Below are 16,797 nucleotides of genomic sequence, written 5' to 3'. Positions count from 1 at the left end.
CTTGCAGATCTTCCAGCTAAGAGTTCAACCACTTTCCTGAGGGTTTGATCCCCAAGTGGCTGTTTGCACATCCGGGTCCCCTCCCCTATCAGTGGGCCTCATCCTGCTCCACTGAACTCTGTGGGAAGGCTCCCGTTAGCTTCTCTGGGAGTTGGGTTGCATCCAAAGAATCTAGAAGAGCAAGAGAGGTCTTCCTATTATGTATTGGGGTTGTCACCAAGGATCCTGTTTCCTCCTCCCTTTGTGACTGCTTGGCAGAGAAGTTCTGTCTCTATTTCTTTCCATGCCCCCTTTCAAGATCTCCAAAGCTGATACTTGCCTCCAGCATCCCCCAGAGAGTCACTAAAGAGTCCAGCTCCTTGGCAGCAAGCCATCAAGGAGACTGAATCAGCCAGGACGTATGCAGTTCTCTGGAGTAGGGAGTCACACCGGGCTGTGTAGCCCCAAACGGGCTCTGGGCCATCGAGGTGGCAACACCAACATACGGCTCTAAAAATTTCTTAACTATAGAAGTGTGGTGCAGACACCAGCAGAAGAAATAATCAGGCTTTCAAAGGCGCTTGTATATTTCCTGCACGTCTTTCAACAGGAGCAACAAGAATAATCAGGGTAACATTTGCAAAAGCTCTTAGGAGCCCAATTCTCATTTTCAAAGGAACTTGGGGCCAGATTTTTAAAGGTATTTCGGTGCTGAACACCCACTGAAGCTCAGCTTGGAATCTCAGTCTCATTACCTTATAATGGGACTGAGGTCAGGTCTACACTAGACCTCAAAGTTGATTGTAAATAAGCTATTCTAGCTACAGCAATTGCCTAGCTGGGATCAGCTTATCTATGATCGACTTATCTGGCTGTCCTCACTGATGGAGGTCAACGGGAGAAACTCTCCCGTTGACCTCCCTTCCTCCTCTCGAGATTGAGGAGTACAGGGGTTGACTGCTGACCCCAAATAATTCGATTTCACACATCCCCACTAGGTGCATGAAATCAATCTGCTGGGGAGGTGGACCCTCAGACATGCACCCTCAGATATAGGTAGGTCACTTCTGAAAAGGGGACTTAAGCTGCTAAGGTTACACAAGTGTTTTGGTAAGAGTACCCTTTGGTTCTTTGCATTTCCGTTGATAGTGACTTACGTAAACACATGCTGGGGTGGCTTAACATCAGTTAATTGGGACCAGATCCTTTGCTGGTGTAAGTCAGCAAAGTTCCATTGTAAAGTGTAGCTGTACCAGCTGAGAATCTTGCCCTTTGATTAGTGCAGTTTTTGTTTTGTTTTTTGCTTGTTTGTTTGTTTTTGGTTTTGGTTTTGTATTTTTACATTTGTGAAATAATTGTTTCCCTTCAGGCATTTTAGATAAATAACAATGTGCTTTCTAATTTGATTAAAATATGTTGGGCGAAATCCTGGCTGCAATGAAGTTGATGGGAAGTTTGCCCTTGATTTCACTAGGGCTAGAAATTCACCCATTATCTCCTCCAGTCAGGGAGTACCCTTATGCACTAAGGCAACATTTTATCTCTGCCTACAGTATGATGCAGTGCGAATAAACCAACTCTACGAGCAAGCCCGCTGGGCCATCCTACTAGAAGAAATCGATTGCACAGAGGAAGAAATGTTGGTCTTCGCTGCATTACAGGCATGTACTTGATCCTACTTGCAAAACCGGTTTTCTCAAGAGGGGTAGACACAAGCCAGGGCAGGAACATAATGGAAAGAGCACGAACTAATTCATCTACTTGAGCAGTTGTTTGCAGTTGTGCATAGTGTTGTTCCCAGGGTTGACTGATTGGCTTCTGTAAAATGTTTCCAAGATCAGATTAAAATGAAGTACACTATTTACATGAAATACATATGCCTTAGGTAACCATTTATTAACAGATTCTAAAGCAACTGTCACCACATTAAATCAGAGCAATCTATTTGCTATTTCAGAAACTATTTCCACTTTAGAATCAACTGCCTACAGTGGAGCCTTGTAAAAATGTCTTCATTTTGAAGATTTTAGAAAAGAGTGGCTTTATGTACTAGTTGTCAGAACTCCACTTTTACTCGCTGAGAGTTTGTACAATGCAGTGATATTTTGACAATATAAAAATCCGTAGCACTTTGGAAAATGGAAAATGTGAGAAAAGCATAAAGTACATTTTAATGTAACATAACAGAAGTAGCACAAGGGATAATGTGCTCATAGAAGCTATAGGGTTCTTGTCCAGGGTTGAGACTCCTGCAACACAAATAAATAAGAATTGATGACATTTTAAATTGCAGTTTCCACAGAGTTCCAAGTTCGCTATGTCTGAGTGCCTCAGAATCCTGCAACCTCACTGCAGAATTTAGCTCCAGTTTGCCCCAGAATATGGGCTTGAAGTGCCAGGAGTTATGGGTTCATAGGTTTAAGGCCGGAAGGCACCACTGTGATTATCTGACCTGACCTCTTGTGTAATGAAGGTGCCACAGAGGGTTTTACTCACTGACAGAGTGCCTCCTTCTGGCTGCATCTGAGGATTTGCTCTGCCAGTGGGACGTCCCTCCAGAATTTCCTCACTGATTTTTTTCTCTTGGGACTCAACTGCTCCTGCTTCGTGGCTTGGCCGTCTGGTCAGGTCACTGTAATCCTCTCCTTTCGGGTGATCAAAGTCTCTCAGGATCTAATGTTCCAGGTAGTCCTTCCTCTGTCAGCCCTTAACAGCAGGTACCCAGGTCTCCCCTCTACACAGGAGCCAACCTAGAGACCCCACATTAAGCAGTCAAGGTCTGCACAGTCCTGAACCTGAACTTCACTTTTGTATCCCTGGGCTACTTCCTGTCTTACTGACTCTCACCTTGATTGTGACTGCCGTTCCTCTCTCTGCAGCCCTCTTCCTTTCTTTTTCCCTTTGTTATGGCAAAGTGGAGTTGACTGAATTGTCTCTACTTGCCACCAACTATAATTTCTGTATACTTAGTCATGTTTAGCCTCTCACTCTGCTCTGTGCATCTCAGGGACTATAACAGCACCTCTTTAATAATAATCCGTTTCACAGTGTTTTCCTAAATCACACAATGTAACATGATTTGCTGTAAGGTGTTTGAATTCCTCAAAAAGCTTTCCCCTTTCTTTATTAAAGCCCTTACGGACCCATCAAAGATGATTGTTTCTTCCATCTTTGAATGCCCATAGTCCATCTTTGTGGCTTTTTATTCAAAAAAAAGAGATTTGCTTAAGCCACAACGGTCACATTGTGTATTTAATAAAAGTCCATCTCTAGTCCAGTCCAGGCCAGGAGTATATTGTAATCCTGAACTGTAGGGCACAGTTCAAAAAATCTTTCTCTTTTTTTCATTAATTCCGAGGGGGTTGGGCACTCCGCTTTTAAATTTTTCTGCACTAGGCTTTTGCATGTCTGTTTACGCAACCATATTGTGATGTCAGTCCTTTCATTTCTTACGGCATTTCTAGCAGCGTTGGCTGCCATTTCATTCTGGGTTACCCCACCGGGATCCAAGCTAATGCTACATGTATCCTTGTCAGTACTGACTCCATTATTAGAAATAACAGCTTAGCTTATTAAATCATTTCTGCCTCCTGAGTTGCCCTCTTTTATTGCCATAAGGCCTGAGATTGACTCTGCAAAAAATAATTACTGCTGCTTCGGGGCATGCGTCCCAGATCTAGTTGATTGCTACTAGTTCAGCTGTCATGACAGCAGTGGCAGATTATCACATGGAGCCTGCGTCCAAGATCCCTGCCTAATTTGGGGTTCCTGGGAAAATGTCCCCTTCCCACCGTGGTATTGGGACTCAAGGAGCTCTCTCACGCCCCACCACAGCACATAGCTTCTTCAGTCTTGGGGCTGCAGCATGGGAGAATGAGGGAAAGAAGAAGCAGGCAGGAGCCAGGACAAGGGAGAAAGGGGCAGAATGGGGTGGAGCCATCAGCTGAAGGAGTGAGGTGAGTCTGGGGCTGGGACATACACACGCACCGTTACTCCAGCCCAGAGCCCCTGGAGACCTTAATCTGCCTTTGCGTTGACCACTACATAGTCAGATGCTCTTTGAGATGTACTGGTTCCCAGTGTTGGTGTATAATATGATGTCCCCACTCTTCCTGACAAAACCCACTACACTTTTCAGCTGTGTACTGGTGTACCTCATTTTTAATACATACAGCTTCTTTTTTAGTGTTAAGTTAATAAAATAAATGTTCATCCATGTTCAGACATGTCACTTTCCATCCCTAACAAATTTCCCCATGACTGAAAGTTTTGACTTCATTTGGCTCTTCTTTCTCTTTCAATTCCTTCACCCATGCTTCAACTGCAACTGGCATGTGAAGTTCTAACCTTGTAGACTACAATTCACCTATCAAATTCCCAACGATCCTCAGAAAGTTGTTTGGTACTTTCACCATTGCAGTCCCCATTAACTTTGGCCCAAAAAGTTAGGTCCAGTAGTTTCATTCATGGCGTCACTGGCATTTCACTAAAAGCTAGCTGTCTTGCTCAGCTAGGTATCATAATAAATGCACGACACATATATCTGGACTTGCATTACAGCTCGTTTTTAGATCTGATTTTGATGCTGACCCAAAAGCTTGGCAGCCCTAGTCAATAACTGTTCTGAGTAAGGCTCTGTACACCATTAGCATGGTTTTCCTATCTACCCCCAATTCATCTCAGCCAGACTTTTAAGCAGGTTAATCCTTCCTGTACATTTATCTTTAACATAATTTATATGAACTTTACATAGTAATTCAACATTGAATATTACCCCAAAGAATTTGAACCTTTTAACTATACGTGTTCTCCATACAGACATTGATTTCATTCCTTTTTCTTAAGGCCAGGTCTACACTAGATCTTAAAGTCTCGATACACAAATCCAGCTATGGGAATTGCATAGCTAGAATCTACTTATCTACAATCAGCTTACTTGGCCATCCTCACTGAGGAAGGTTGACAGGAGAAACTCTCCCTTCGACCTCCCTTATTGCTCACAAGATTGAGGAGTACAGGAGTCGACTGTCAACCTCTGATCATTCGGTTTCATGCATTCCCACTAGGTGCATGAAATTGAACCCTGGAAGGTAGACCTGGTCAGGTAGTGAAGATATACCCTTGGTCTTTTCTGCCATCTTGATAGTCCTGCTCCTAATCCACAGAGCGCAATCATTTGCAAATGGTGAATAGCAACAGAGAGTTACTAGCCGTGCTAGTCTATACATGATTTGCAAATGGTGTGACACTTGCCGTGGTATTTTGGAAGACCAGGTATCGTAATATTAAGCAAGGCCAGGCTAATAAGATTTCCCTGGGGTGAACCATTTTAAATATTACACGTTTTCAGTGTAGCTTTCCCAACTTTTTCCTGCATGGTCCTTTTATTCAAAAAGCCCATAATCCACCCCATCCATTCTCCCCTTTCTGCCTACTACACTCACTTTATACAATAAGCCTTCCCTCCACAGCATGTCATGTGCCTTTTCAATCTCTAGAAAGACAGATTTCATGAAAGCTGGTGGTCTCATATCCCTACAGAATGTAGAATTAGCTAAGTGCGAAATGCATGAGAAATACGATTGTGCTGCCTACCCTTTTGGCGACAAATGAGAAATGCTGTTGTGCTTTCCCTGTTGTTTAAAGTCAGTGGGAATTCCCTCCCTAATACCAAACCGGGTGGACCCACTCTTAGAAACTCCATTGCATGCTTTTTCAGAGTCTTTGATTACAGGCAGGGTGACCATCCATCCCATTTTAGCTAGGACTGTCCCTTTTTTACCTCCCAGGAGAGTGTCCCAGCTTTTTTTTTTTTTAAAAAATAGGCTAATTGTCCTGTATGTTGCAAAGCAGGAACCTGAATTTTAAAGAGACAGCTCCTTATGCTGCAGGGGCCTTCTGTTTAAAGAGCTAACTGGAGAGGCTGGAGGAAGTGGGTGGGCTCTTTAAACAGATTTTTGAACACGCTGTTGCCAGCAGCCCCTGGGTCAATGAGAGGGGAGTGGAGGAAGGGCGAGGGGGTCTGGCTGCTGTGCACTCTTCGCTCACACTGCCTGAGAAAGCCAGAGGAGGCTGTGTCTCAGATATCCTCCCCCCAGCCAGACACTGCTGGCAGGTAATAGGATTGGGGTAGGGAGGTGAGGGCCCTGTGTCAGGGAAGGGAGGGACATCTGCTGCAGGGTTTCACTTAGGTTGGTAGCCCACAGGCAGGAGCAACCAAGCAAGTGTCTGGAGTAAAGGGCAGCTTGATCCAGGCCCGGGGTTAGGTGGGGGATCCTGGATTTGGAGGAATTCCATGAAGGGTTGGGGACAGGGCTCGGGAGGGAGCAGAGGGAGGAAGAAGGACATAAAGAAAGCGAATCATGGAGGAGGGCTGGCAGGGTGGCATTAACTCTCCTGGAGGCCAGGGCTATTAGATTCTGTAGGAGTGCTTGCTCTGAGGTAGAGCCTGGGATGAAGGGCTTAGGGTGCAGCAGGAGGGGGCTCCAGGCTGGGGTCCAGGGGTTTGGAGTGGGAGGGGGATCAGCCTGGCCCACTAATGGATGGGGGACAAAAGGAGGAAGTGCCCAGGATCCCAGGCAATTTAAAAGGATCTGGGAGCCCCAGTCCCCTTTAAATTGCTCAGGCAGGTGTAGCAGGTGGAACCCACCCCACTTTGGGGATGCTAACCCCCTGCTCCATTCTTTCTGCCTGTGTCTTCTACTCAAAGACCAGTGCCATAGCACCCCACCCTCCAAGAGGAAGTGGAAAAAGGTGATGTGATGGGAGAAATAGTGTGGGGTAGGGAGTTTGGTTGCCTCACTTTGCACAGGTGGTAATGATTTAGAAGAGAGAGAATTCTTTTTACAACCCAATTCTTTTTGAGTTTTGTAACTGTCTGAAAAGTGATCAATATTTTTTTAAAAATATCCTGTGTTACTTCACTAATTGATGCACGGTAAATTAAAAACTGGAAGAACTTTACCATAGATCCTGTTCATTTGTTTGACTTTTCAATTAGAGATCGATTTCCAGATAAATTATTTAATTCACGTTTCAGCATTTGTTTGGTGGGGGTTGGTATTTGAACCATTAGGCTTCAGCCCTTATCTTAATCTGGCCCTGCCCTAGGGAATGGGGGAGATAGCTAAGCCGTGACTGCAGAGTGGGGGAGGAAAGGGTGACCCAAATGCAGTAACTAGGTAACAAACAGGCACCATAATTTATCTGTTGTAAATTCACTGACTCCACTGAAACTGAAATTGAAGGGGCTGGGGGAGGGTGTTAAATTATCCTATAGGTTTCATTCTCCTTTTATACTGCTTCAAAAATATCAAATGGTTTACTTTGTTCCCCAACCAAGCCCCAGGGCTTCTCCCTGCTCCCAGGCTCCGCTCCAGACTCCTACCCCTTATCCCTGACTCCTGCACCTCTCTCTCTCACTACCTGCCCACACTCTGGAGGACAGCAAAATGAGGCCAAGGCAGGCACTTCTATAGAGCAATAACCACTTAATTGTAGGTGTATAGTTTTAATTTTTGCCTATTTTTGTTATAATAATGCAGTATATCTTTTAAATAGAGGTGCAGTCAATTTAATATTATATTGAATGTTTGTAGTGCATAGTTCTAATTGATTGCCATTGAACTCGTTTAACTCCAAGCAGTTTTACCAGATGTCCCATGTTTCACATAGGGAAATACGGTCACCCCAGTTACAGGTCACTGATGATACTTAAAGTATGTTTGAAATAAACTAGCCCTTTCACTCCAACTCTGTTTTATTACAGTATCACGTTAGCAAGTTATCGTTATCATCAGCAGCACAAGACTTCAGCCACGAATCTGAAGTAGATGAAGTGGAGGCAGCACTTTCCAACCTGGAAGTGACTCTGGAAGGTGGAAAAATGGAAAACATTTTGGTATGTCATTTGGGGCCCTGAGCCAGCTCCCAGTGAAGTCACTGAATCAAAAACTTTAGCTGTATATCCTGAGAAGTTTGGTAAGAGAGCAGAGCCTGAACTGAGTGACAGCTGTTAAGGAAATGTGTTGTAATAAAATTATCCTTGATTATCCTTAGGAGGACATTACAGACATTCCGAAACTTGCAGATAATCTCAGGCTGTTTCGGTGAGTAAATATAGAAATATGAAAAAAAAAAAAAAGCTGTGCATGTGAAGATTCTTTCAGTTTTTCTGCCTTTAAATCAAACACTAGTGATTTTGAGGATAGCAATGAAAAATGAAGATATCTAATATAATAAATTACATGACTAAGTACTATGACATAATATCCTTTTTTGCTTCACTTTAAAATGATTTTTTTCCAGCTCTTCATCTGGTGTAAATTGCTGCACCTCCATTGCCATTATTGTAGTTATACAGATTTGCATCTATTGAAGAGCTGGCCCTTCATACGTAACAGAAACAATGAGAAGTCCTGGGGCACCCTATAGAATAACAGATATTTTGGAATATAAGCTTCGTGTTTGCCCACGAAAGCTTATGCTCCAAAATATCTGTTAGTCTATAAGATGCCACAGGGCTTCTTGTAGTTTTTTCGGATACAGACTAACACAGCTTCCCATCTGATACTGAATACCTAACAGAGTTAGTTAAAAATTTCCATCAAAACTTTTTTTTGACAAAAAGCTGGCTTTTTTTAAATCAGTTATTTTAAAAAATTGCTTTATTTTTCAAATGTAAAATTTGTATTTTGCCAACCAAAAATTGAAAACTTAGGATCAGAAATCCCGTTCAATATCTTTTATATTAGTCTAATATTTTTAACAGTGCATACTTACATTTTACATCTGATTAGAAATAGCAACCCCAGTGGGGGGACAGATTTGAATTATTTCAAATGGGCTATGTCTACACTAGTCCCTGCCTTTAAAAAGGGGGATGCTAACAACACCCTTTGAGATATGCTAATAAAGCATTGCAGTGAACATGCAGCACCTCATTAGCATAATGGCACCTGCAGCACTTCGAAAGTGCCACTTTGGATCCTGCGCGACTTGTCTACACAGAGTCCTTTTTGAAAGGACCCCTCATACTTTGAAATCCCCTTATTCCTATAAGGGGATTTCGAAGTGTGCAGGTGCTTTCGAAAAGGACCGCATGTAGACGAGCTGCACGCAATCGAAAGTGGCACTTTCGAAGTGCCGTGGTTGCCATTATGCTAATGAGGCACTGCATATTCATTGCAGCTCCTCATTAGCATATCCCTAAGTATCTCATTAGCATACCCCGTTTGAAAGAGGCGGGGGCTAGTGTAGACACAGCCATGGAGTTGTATCAGTTTGAAATAGGAGTAATGCTGTGGTGAATCAGGTTTCTAATAGCTAGCATTCGAAGGATTCGATTTTTATTGGTAAAGATTGATTTCACCATACACGCACAAACAGATGAAAAATTATTCCTACTGATGATTATAAACATTTTCAGGTAGGCAAGGTAAGAAAAATGCTACTTGAGAACCTGATTAGAGTTTGAATTATGGCTGTTTTGTCTATTTTGACATGTAATGTGGACAATTTGTGCTAATGGTGGCAAAACATAACTTTTAAAATCTCAACATCTATTGGCATTAAGTGACTGATGTCCCTATCATCTGAACTCTGATAGTGAACATTTAAGATGATTTAAAATGAAAAAAAGATTGCAAAAAAAGCATTAAAATTATTTTAAAAATCTGAATTCTGACCAGCTTAATAACATATAACCTGCATAAGAAACCATCCAGAAAGTACAGGTCCAACATCCCATTACTGATGGTGATGAATAGAACATTGTACTGAATTGCTGCATCACAGCGACTATAAGACCATATCTTTTGTTTCAAAATGAACCTGGCTTTTAGAGGGACAAAGCCTTCTATTGTGGGAGTATTTATCTGTTTCTTTCTCTTGACAAATCACATAGCACTAACCTCAGTTACTAAATGGCCCAGATAAACCTGCAGTATGTAACTGTCATATTTGCACATGAAAGTTGCCAGGTCATTTGCAACAAAGAAATCAGTTCAAAAGTCATGACGCTTCCAAGGTGTGTTAAGATGAAAGCAACTCAACCCTTTTAAGTTTTGTCAGTTCCTTAGTTTTAGTAATGGATTGTTTGTTTTTCCTCCTCCCCCAACAGAGCAGTTTTCTTCAGACAGCCTTCAAGTGGTTACTTTTAACCATGAAGAATGCTGTAATTTACACAATAAACCAAAGGCAGTTCAGAGAAGCACAAAAGTCTTTTTTTTTTTTTTTTAAATGAGTAATAAGTAGGAGAGGCTGAAAATTTTCTGTCCAAATTATTACAGGTTGAACCTCTCTAATCTGGAACTTTCTCATCTGGCAACATCTATAATCTGGTGTGATTTTAGTTAGCCAGATGTCCACTTATCATGGGTGAGACCAAGTTTCCCATGGTCCCCTGAAGTTTGCTTCCAGCCACGAGTCCTGGCTCTCAGTGTTCTGTGCTGTACCGGAGGGGTAGCCGTGTTAGTCTGGATCTGTAACAGCAACGAAGGGTCCTGTGGCACCTTATAGACTAACAGAAAAGTTTTGAGCATGAGCTTTCGTGAGCACAGACTCACTTCATCTGATGAAGTGTCTGTGCTCACGAAAGCTCATGCTCAAAACTTTTCTGTTAGTCTATAAGGTGCCACAGGACCCTTCATTAGTGTTCTGTGCTGTTATTTAGATGTAATTTACCCCTAAGGCTGTCTCTACACTGGAGAGTTTTGTCAACAGAAGGGGCCTTCTGTCGACAGAACTCAGGGAGCCTCTACACTCATAAAGCCTTCTGTCCACAGTCTCGACAGAACTGTGCTTTTGCCTCAACAGAGTTATCCCTCAAAGGCTGGGTCTACACTAGATATTTTTGTCGACAGAAGGGGCCTTCTGTCAACATAAGTCAGGGAGTGTCCACACTTAAAGTGTTCTGTTGACAAAGTCAGACCCAGTTGTGGCTAGTCCTGGAGAAAATGTCAGTTAATTAAACAATTGCAACATCTCTTTAATGCAGATGTATTTAGACTGGCTTAAGACTTTTAGCTTGCACTGACAAAGTACTGAATTAAACGAAACTGATTAAAGCTAAGTGAAACCAATATAAGTGTGTGCCCATGCAGGGGTCACCACAGTTTAACTAGACGGATTTAAAATTTTTATTCTCCGTATTAGTGTAGTGCATAGGAGGTCAAATTAAAGACCAGGGACTCCATTGTGCTAGGCACTGCAAATGCCAAACAAGACAGTCCCTGTCCCCCGAGGTCATATTTATAGATCAATATAGTCAAACTGATGCAACCTTTAGACGGACCTCAGAAACCATGATGAGGCATCAAAATTAATGCATATGTTATATTAGCAATAACATATTTTTCAGTAAAACCTCATTTAGACTTCTTAGAAGAGTATGATTATTAATGTAAAACTTAAGAGGTGGCCATTTAATCAACATTCTCGGTATAAAAATACCTGAACTTCAGGGTAACTTGGAATTTCTTCCGGACAATGGGGATTGAACCGTCTCTCATTTACCAGGCTGCAAACCATGGGTAATTCCTCTCAAGTCACTGAATGAATGGCTCTGTACTGGTGTTTTTGAGAACAGTCCATGCTCCAGTGATTTCTATGTTTTAATATATGCCATAAATCTGATTCATGTCCTCCTTAATTGCAGGCCCAAGAAGCTAATGCTAAAAGCCTTCAAGCAGTATTGGTTTGTCTTTAAAGACACTTCAATATCGTATTTTAAAAACAAGGACTCTGGGAACGGAGAGCCCATTGAGAGGCTAAACCTAAAAGGTAGGAAGTTTGTTTTTCCTTTACTGTATTTACTCTGTTTCATTCATAGTAAAGAAGAATTAATTGAGAACTTAGTAAAAAAAAAAATAAATATGGTAGCACTTTATCCTACAGCTTTTTCCTACAGATATTGGCCTATATGGGGCCTGACCGTACAGGCTTTGCCTACAGAAAGAGGCCCAGCTGACCATTAGGTGAGGAATGCCTCCTTTTAGATTATTTGGCCTTTCTTGCAGGGTGCTAAAGGCCGCTGAACTTAGTGGAAGTTTAGAGACCTTAAAGCCATGAAGAACAGACCCTCTGTGTGCAATACTTCGGTTTCCAAATATTTATGTTGTATGCTAAGGTAACTTCTCACCCCATCCTTGGAAAAAGTAAACTGCTAATGGAGGATTTGGGGTAAAATTCCAGAAAGTGCTAAAGACCCCTTTTCAAAACTAGTCACTTTTGAAAATGAACCTAAGCTCCCTTTGAAAACAAAACTTAGCTCCCTAAGTTACTTAGAGTAAATTTTCCAAAAGCTTCTATGCCATGTAACATGTTTCCGTTAAAATGTTACATTCAGCCACTGCTCAGATGTATGTAGACAATTGCAAACATCTTTTATAACTCACTGGTCATGCTCTTGTGATTCAAATCAAAGAGCATGTTCTTAGAGCTACAGGTGCTCTGCCCTCCTGTAAATCACACCAGTCATTTAATTGCCTTGCTTTGGGTAGACGTTTGAAAGTCTTGGCCACTTATATCAAAAGCATCCATCAAACACAGCCTTTCCCCAGCTAGAATAGTTAACATTAGAGATGTGATAACTAATTACATATATTCTCCATTTCTTTTCATCCCTCAGGATGTGAAGTTGTACCTGATGTAAATGTAGCAGGGAGAAAATTTGGAATTAAATTACTAATTCCTGTGGCTGACGGCATGAATGACGTGTATTTGAGATGTGATAATGTGAGTAAGGAGACGAAAGGCACATTCTTCATTCTGGATGTTTCTCATAGCACTTCCAAGGAAGGCAGGCCCCAGAACAGCTCCTGTGATAGACCCTGGACAGCTAAGTAAAGATGCCCCAGAGATCTCACAGTCTGTGTCACACAGGAGGCCACAAGTGAACAAAGCAGGCAATAATGTGTGAACAAGTAGGGGAATAAAGTAAAAGGGAAACAGAGTTTGCTTATTTATTCACATGCTGAGCCATTTGAAAGAAATAAGCTCCTGGTGAAAAATTTCTAAATAAATGAACACGTTTTGGTTTGAAATGTCCAGTGACTTTTTCCCCACTGGGAAAACAAGAGGCGAAGAAGATAGTTTCCAAATGGACAACACACATGCATGCCCGAAGGCCTAAACACTTTTTTATGATTTTTATTTTATTAAAATGTGTCCTTAAGGCATCCCAAATGAAGGTTCTTTGTGAAAATTTTCAATGGTTCAATGGAATTTAAAAAAAAAATACAGAGATACATACCTCATAGAGCTGGAAGGGACCTTGGGAGGTCAGTGACTCCAGTCCCCTGCCCTCTTGGCAGGACCAAGCACCATCCTCTCTTTTTTCCTACCCCCACCCCTTCCTCCAGATCCCTAATGGCCCCCTCAAGGAGTGAGCTCACAACCCTGGGTTTAGCGGGCCAATGCTCAAACCACCAAGCTATCGCTCTGCCCGAGCTCTGTGTCCAGACTTGTCCCCTGTGGTCTATTCCAAAGCATTTTATTTTACTTGCTAGGCTCACTATAAATTGCTGGAGCTAGGAGACTTTATCACATGGTTTTCTACATATATTTTCTTGGATAAAATATTGCATTTGCTTCTGCTCTGTTTATACCCTTGAGTCAGATATACTGAGCACATACAGTTGCAAATGAAGTCAACAGAAGCTACAGATGCTAATCATTTCTTAGTCTCAGGCCCCCTGTGAATATCCTACCAAGCAGGAATATTAACAAACAGCTGATTTCAAATAAACATCCCAGAATATCCCAGGGAAGCAGCTTGGGTGCTCACAAAGGTATTCATGTCTTGGGAAGCTGGTTCTGAGTTACTCACCCAATCAAGAGCAGCATTGATACATGGTCATGGATCCAAATTAAACTAATGCAGCTTTAATTTGGGTGTTGAATAACCACGAAGAACTGCTTGAGAGCAAGAATTTGACAAGTGATTTCAAATGCTTGGGCTTGTCTCACAGGAAAATCAGTATGCCTGCTGGATGGCTGCTTGCGTCTTAGCTGCAAAAGGCAAAACAATGGCGGACAGCTCTTACCGGCCCGAGGTGCGTAACATCCTTTCGTTCCTGAGGTTGAAGAACCGGACGGCATTTCCACAGACAGTCTCTGATCCAGAGAGCATGGACATGAAACCAGAATGTTTTGTCTCACTACGCTATGCCAAAAAATACAAGTCCAAGCAGGTATGGCTAGCGGCATCGGGGTTAGGCTGGGTCCAGCAAAGGAGAGAAAACAGGCTTCTGATGCACTGTGGTGTTTAGCACAGAGTAGGACTGGCTCAGAAAGTTGCTTGGAAACCTCTTGGGGGATTCTTGCCCACAACAATAATTTTCCTCCTTGGTGTTTAATGAGAGGCCTGCCTCTTTAAAACAAGCTCAGAGACATCCTCTCAACGGGAAACCCCCTGCATCCACCCATCTGCAACCCAAAGCCAGTGGTACCTCCTCTTCTTGGAGCTGGTACCCCAGAAAGATGTAGTAGGGAAGGGGTTGTCTCTACCTGAGACATAGTCCTCCAGCATCCCTGTAGACTGGAAGAGGAGGAGAAACCAAGAACCTTCCATGACGCCCTGCCCCCGTAGCAGAACTGGTTGGGAAATTTTTTTAGCAGAACTGTTTTTTTGTTGGAAAATGACAATTCCCTGAAATCAGAAAAGTTTGCAGGAAAGGGTCTGTTTGGTGAGAAGGTTTCATAGGTTGGGGTGGAGTGGGGAAGGAGAAAATATGTTGGTACAAACTGGCAGACACCACCTCCCAGAAAAGCCTATAGTCCAGTGCTTAAGGCACTCCTGTGGGATGTGGGAGGCCCAGGCAGAAGGCTGTGCTTGGCCTGAGTCAGACCAAAGTTTGGAAACTCTTGGCTATTCTAAGCTGCAGGGTTGATCTCCCCTGTTCCCATTTTTTTTAAGAAAAGGGACTAAGGCTCATCCTGTTGCAAGACAGGAGAAATTGTGCAACCTCAAAATATTTGTGAAGACTGAAAGAAGTTGGCCAGGCAGCTCTGCCCCCAGGTGTACCGGTTTGTCCCTGAGTGGGTGCTGAATTGATCAAGTAACAGTTGTTGAGTAATGAATTGGTGCTTGTAGCGAATCAAGTCAGCCCATTCCTTCCAGCATTTACATGCAGGCTCCTTTCCAAGCCAGCTCACTGGGCAACCTGCAATGTGAGCCTAACCATAGAGTTTGCTCCTTTATAGGGCTCAGGGACCCCCTGCTCCAGGCTTTGCAGGCTCTCTAATCCTCACTCTGGCATTGGATCAGTAGTGAGCTTGGGAAAGCTGCTCCCTGGCAAAAGGCACCTTTGTTTGCATGGATATACTTGTGCTAGAAGGGAACATAAACACTGCCAAATTAAGTGTGAAAATGTAATAAGAAAAGCCAAAAAAGATTTTGAGGAACAGTTAGCCATAAATTCAAAAAACAATAGTAAAATGTTTTTTAAGTACATTAGAAGCAGGAAGCCCACTAAAAAAGCAGTGGGACCCCTGGACGATAGAGATATAAAAGGAGCAATCAAGGAAGACGATGTCATTGCAGAGAAACTAAATGATTTCTTTGCTTCAGTCTTCACAGCTGAGGATATTACAGAGGTTCCCAAATCTGAGCCTTCCTTTGTAGGTGACAAATCTGAGGAACTGTCCCAGATTGAAGTGTCAGTAGAAGAGATTTTGGAACTAATTGATAAGCTAAACAGTAACAAGTCTCCAGGACCAGATGGCATTCACCCAAGGGTTCTGAAAGAACTCAAATGTGAAATTGCAGAGCTATTAATGGTGGTTTGTAACCTATCTCTTAAATCAGCTTCGGTACCCAATGACTGGAAGACAGCTAATATAACGCCAATATTTAAAAAGGGCTCTAGACGAGACCCTGGCAATTACAGACCGGTAAGTCTAACGTCAGTACCGGGCAAATTAGTAGAAACAATAGTAAAGAATAAAATTGTCAGACATGTAGAAGAACATGATTTGTTGGGCAAAAGTCAGCATGGTTTCTGTAAAGGGAAGTCGTGTCTTACTAATCTGTTAGAGTTCTTTGAAGGGGTTAACAAACATGCATCCAGTGGACATAATATACTTAGATTTCCAGAAAGCCTTTGACAAGGTCCCTCACCAAAGGCTCTTATGTAAATTAGGTGGTCGTGGGACAGGAGGAAAGATTCTTTCATGGATTGGAAACTGGTTAAAAGACAGGAAACAAAGGGTTGGAATAAATGGTAAATTTTGACAATGGAGCGGGGTAACTAGTGGTGTTCCCCGAGGGTCAGTCCTGGGACCAATCCTGTTCAACTTGTTCATCAATGATCTAGAGAAAGGGGTAAGCAGTGAGGTGGCAAAGTTTGCAGATGATACCAAGCTGTTCAGGATAGTCAAAACCAAAGTAGATTGTGAAGAACTTCAAAAAGATCTCAGCAAACTGAGTGATTGGGCAGAAAAATGGCATATGAAATTTAATGTGGGTAAGTGTAAGGTAATGCAGATTGGGAAAAATAACCCCAATTACACATACAATGTGGTGGGGGCAAATTTAGATACAACAGATCAGGAAAGGGATCTTGGAATTATAGTGGATAGTTCTCTGAAAACATCCACACAGTGTGCAGCGGCAGTCAGTGAAGCAAATAGGATGTTAGGAATTATTAAAAAAGGGATAGAAAATAAGACTGAGAATATCATACTTCCCCTATATAAAAGTATGGTACGCCCACATCTTGAGTACTGCGTGCAGATGTGGTCTCCTCACCTCAAAAAAGTGTTGGAAAAAGTTCAGAAAAGGGCAACTAAAATGATTAAGGGTTTGGAAAGGGTCCC

General features: G+C 42.4%; 1 protein-coding gene across 1 annotated transcript in view; it reads left to right on the top strand.

The window, feature by feature from the left end:
- The window catches only part of FERMT1 (FERM domain containing kindlin 1), a 41,331-nt gene that overhangs the window by 16,798 nt on the left and 7,736 nt on the right, over positions 1 to 16,797 (top strand). The window contains exons 7-12 of the mRNA XM_074989337.1: positions 1,533 to 1,640; positions 7,748 to 7,879; positions 8,038 to 8,087; positions 11,636 to 11,760; positions 12,608 to 12,714; positions 13,950 to 14,171. Coding sequence (XP_074845438.1) covers positions 1,533 to 1,640; positions 7,748 to 7,879; positions 8,038 to 8,087; positions 11,636 to 11,760; positions 12,608 to 12,714; positions 13,950 to 14,171 — 744 coding nt within the window. The remainder of the gene's footprint in view (positions 1 to 1,532; positions 1,641 to 7,747; positions 7,880 to 8,037; positions 8,088 to 11,635; positions 11,761 to 12,607; positions 12,715 to 13,949; positions 14,172 to 16,797) is intronic.

Source organism: Carettochelys insculpta, chromosome 3 (genome assembly GCF_033958435.1).
Source record: "Carettochelys insculpta isolate YL-2023 chromosome 3, ASM3395843v1, whole genome shotgun sequence".
NCBI lineage: Eukaryota > Metazoa > Chordata > Testudines > Carettochelyidae > Carettochelys > Carettochelys insculpta.
Note: the sequence above shows the minus strand (reverse complement) of the source record. Positions and strands in the feature narration are given on the sequence as shown.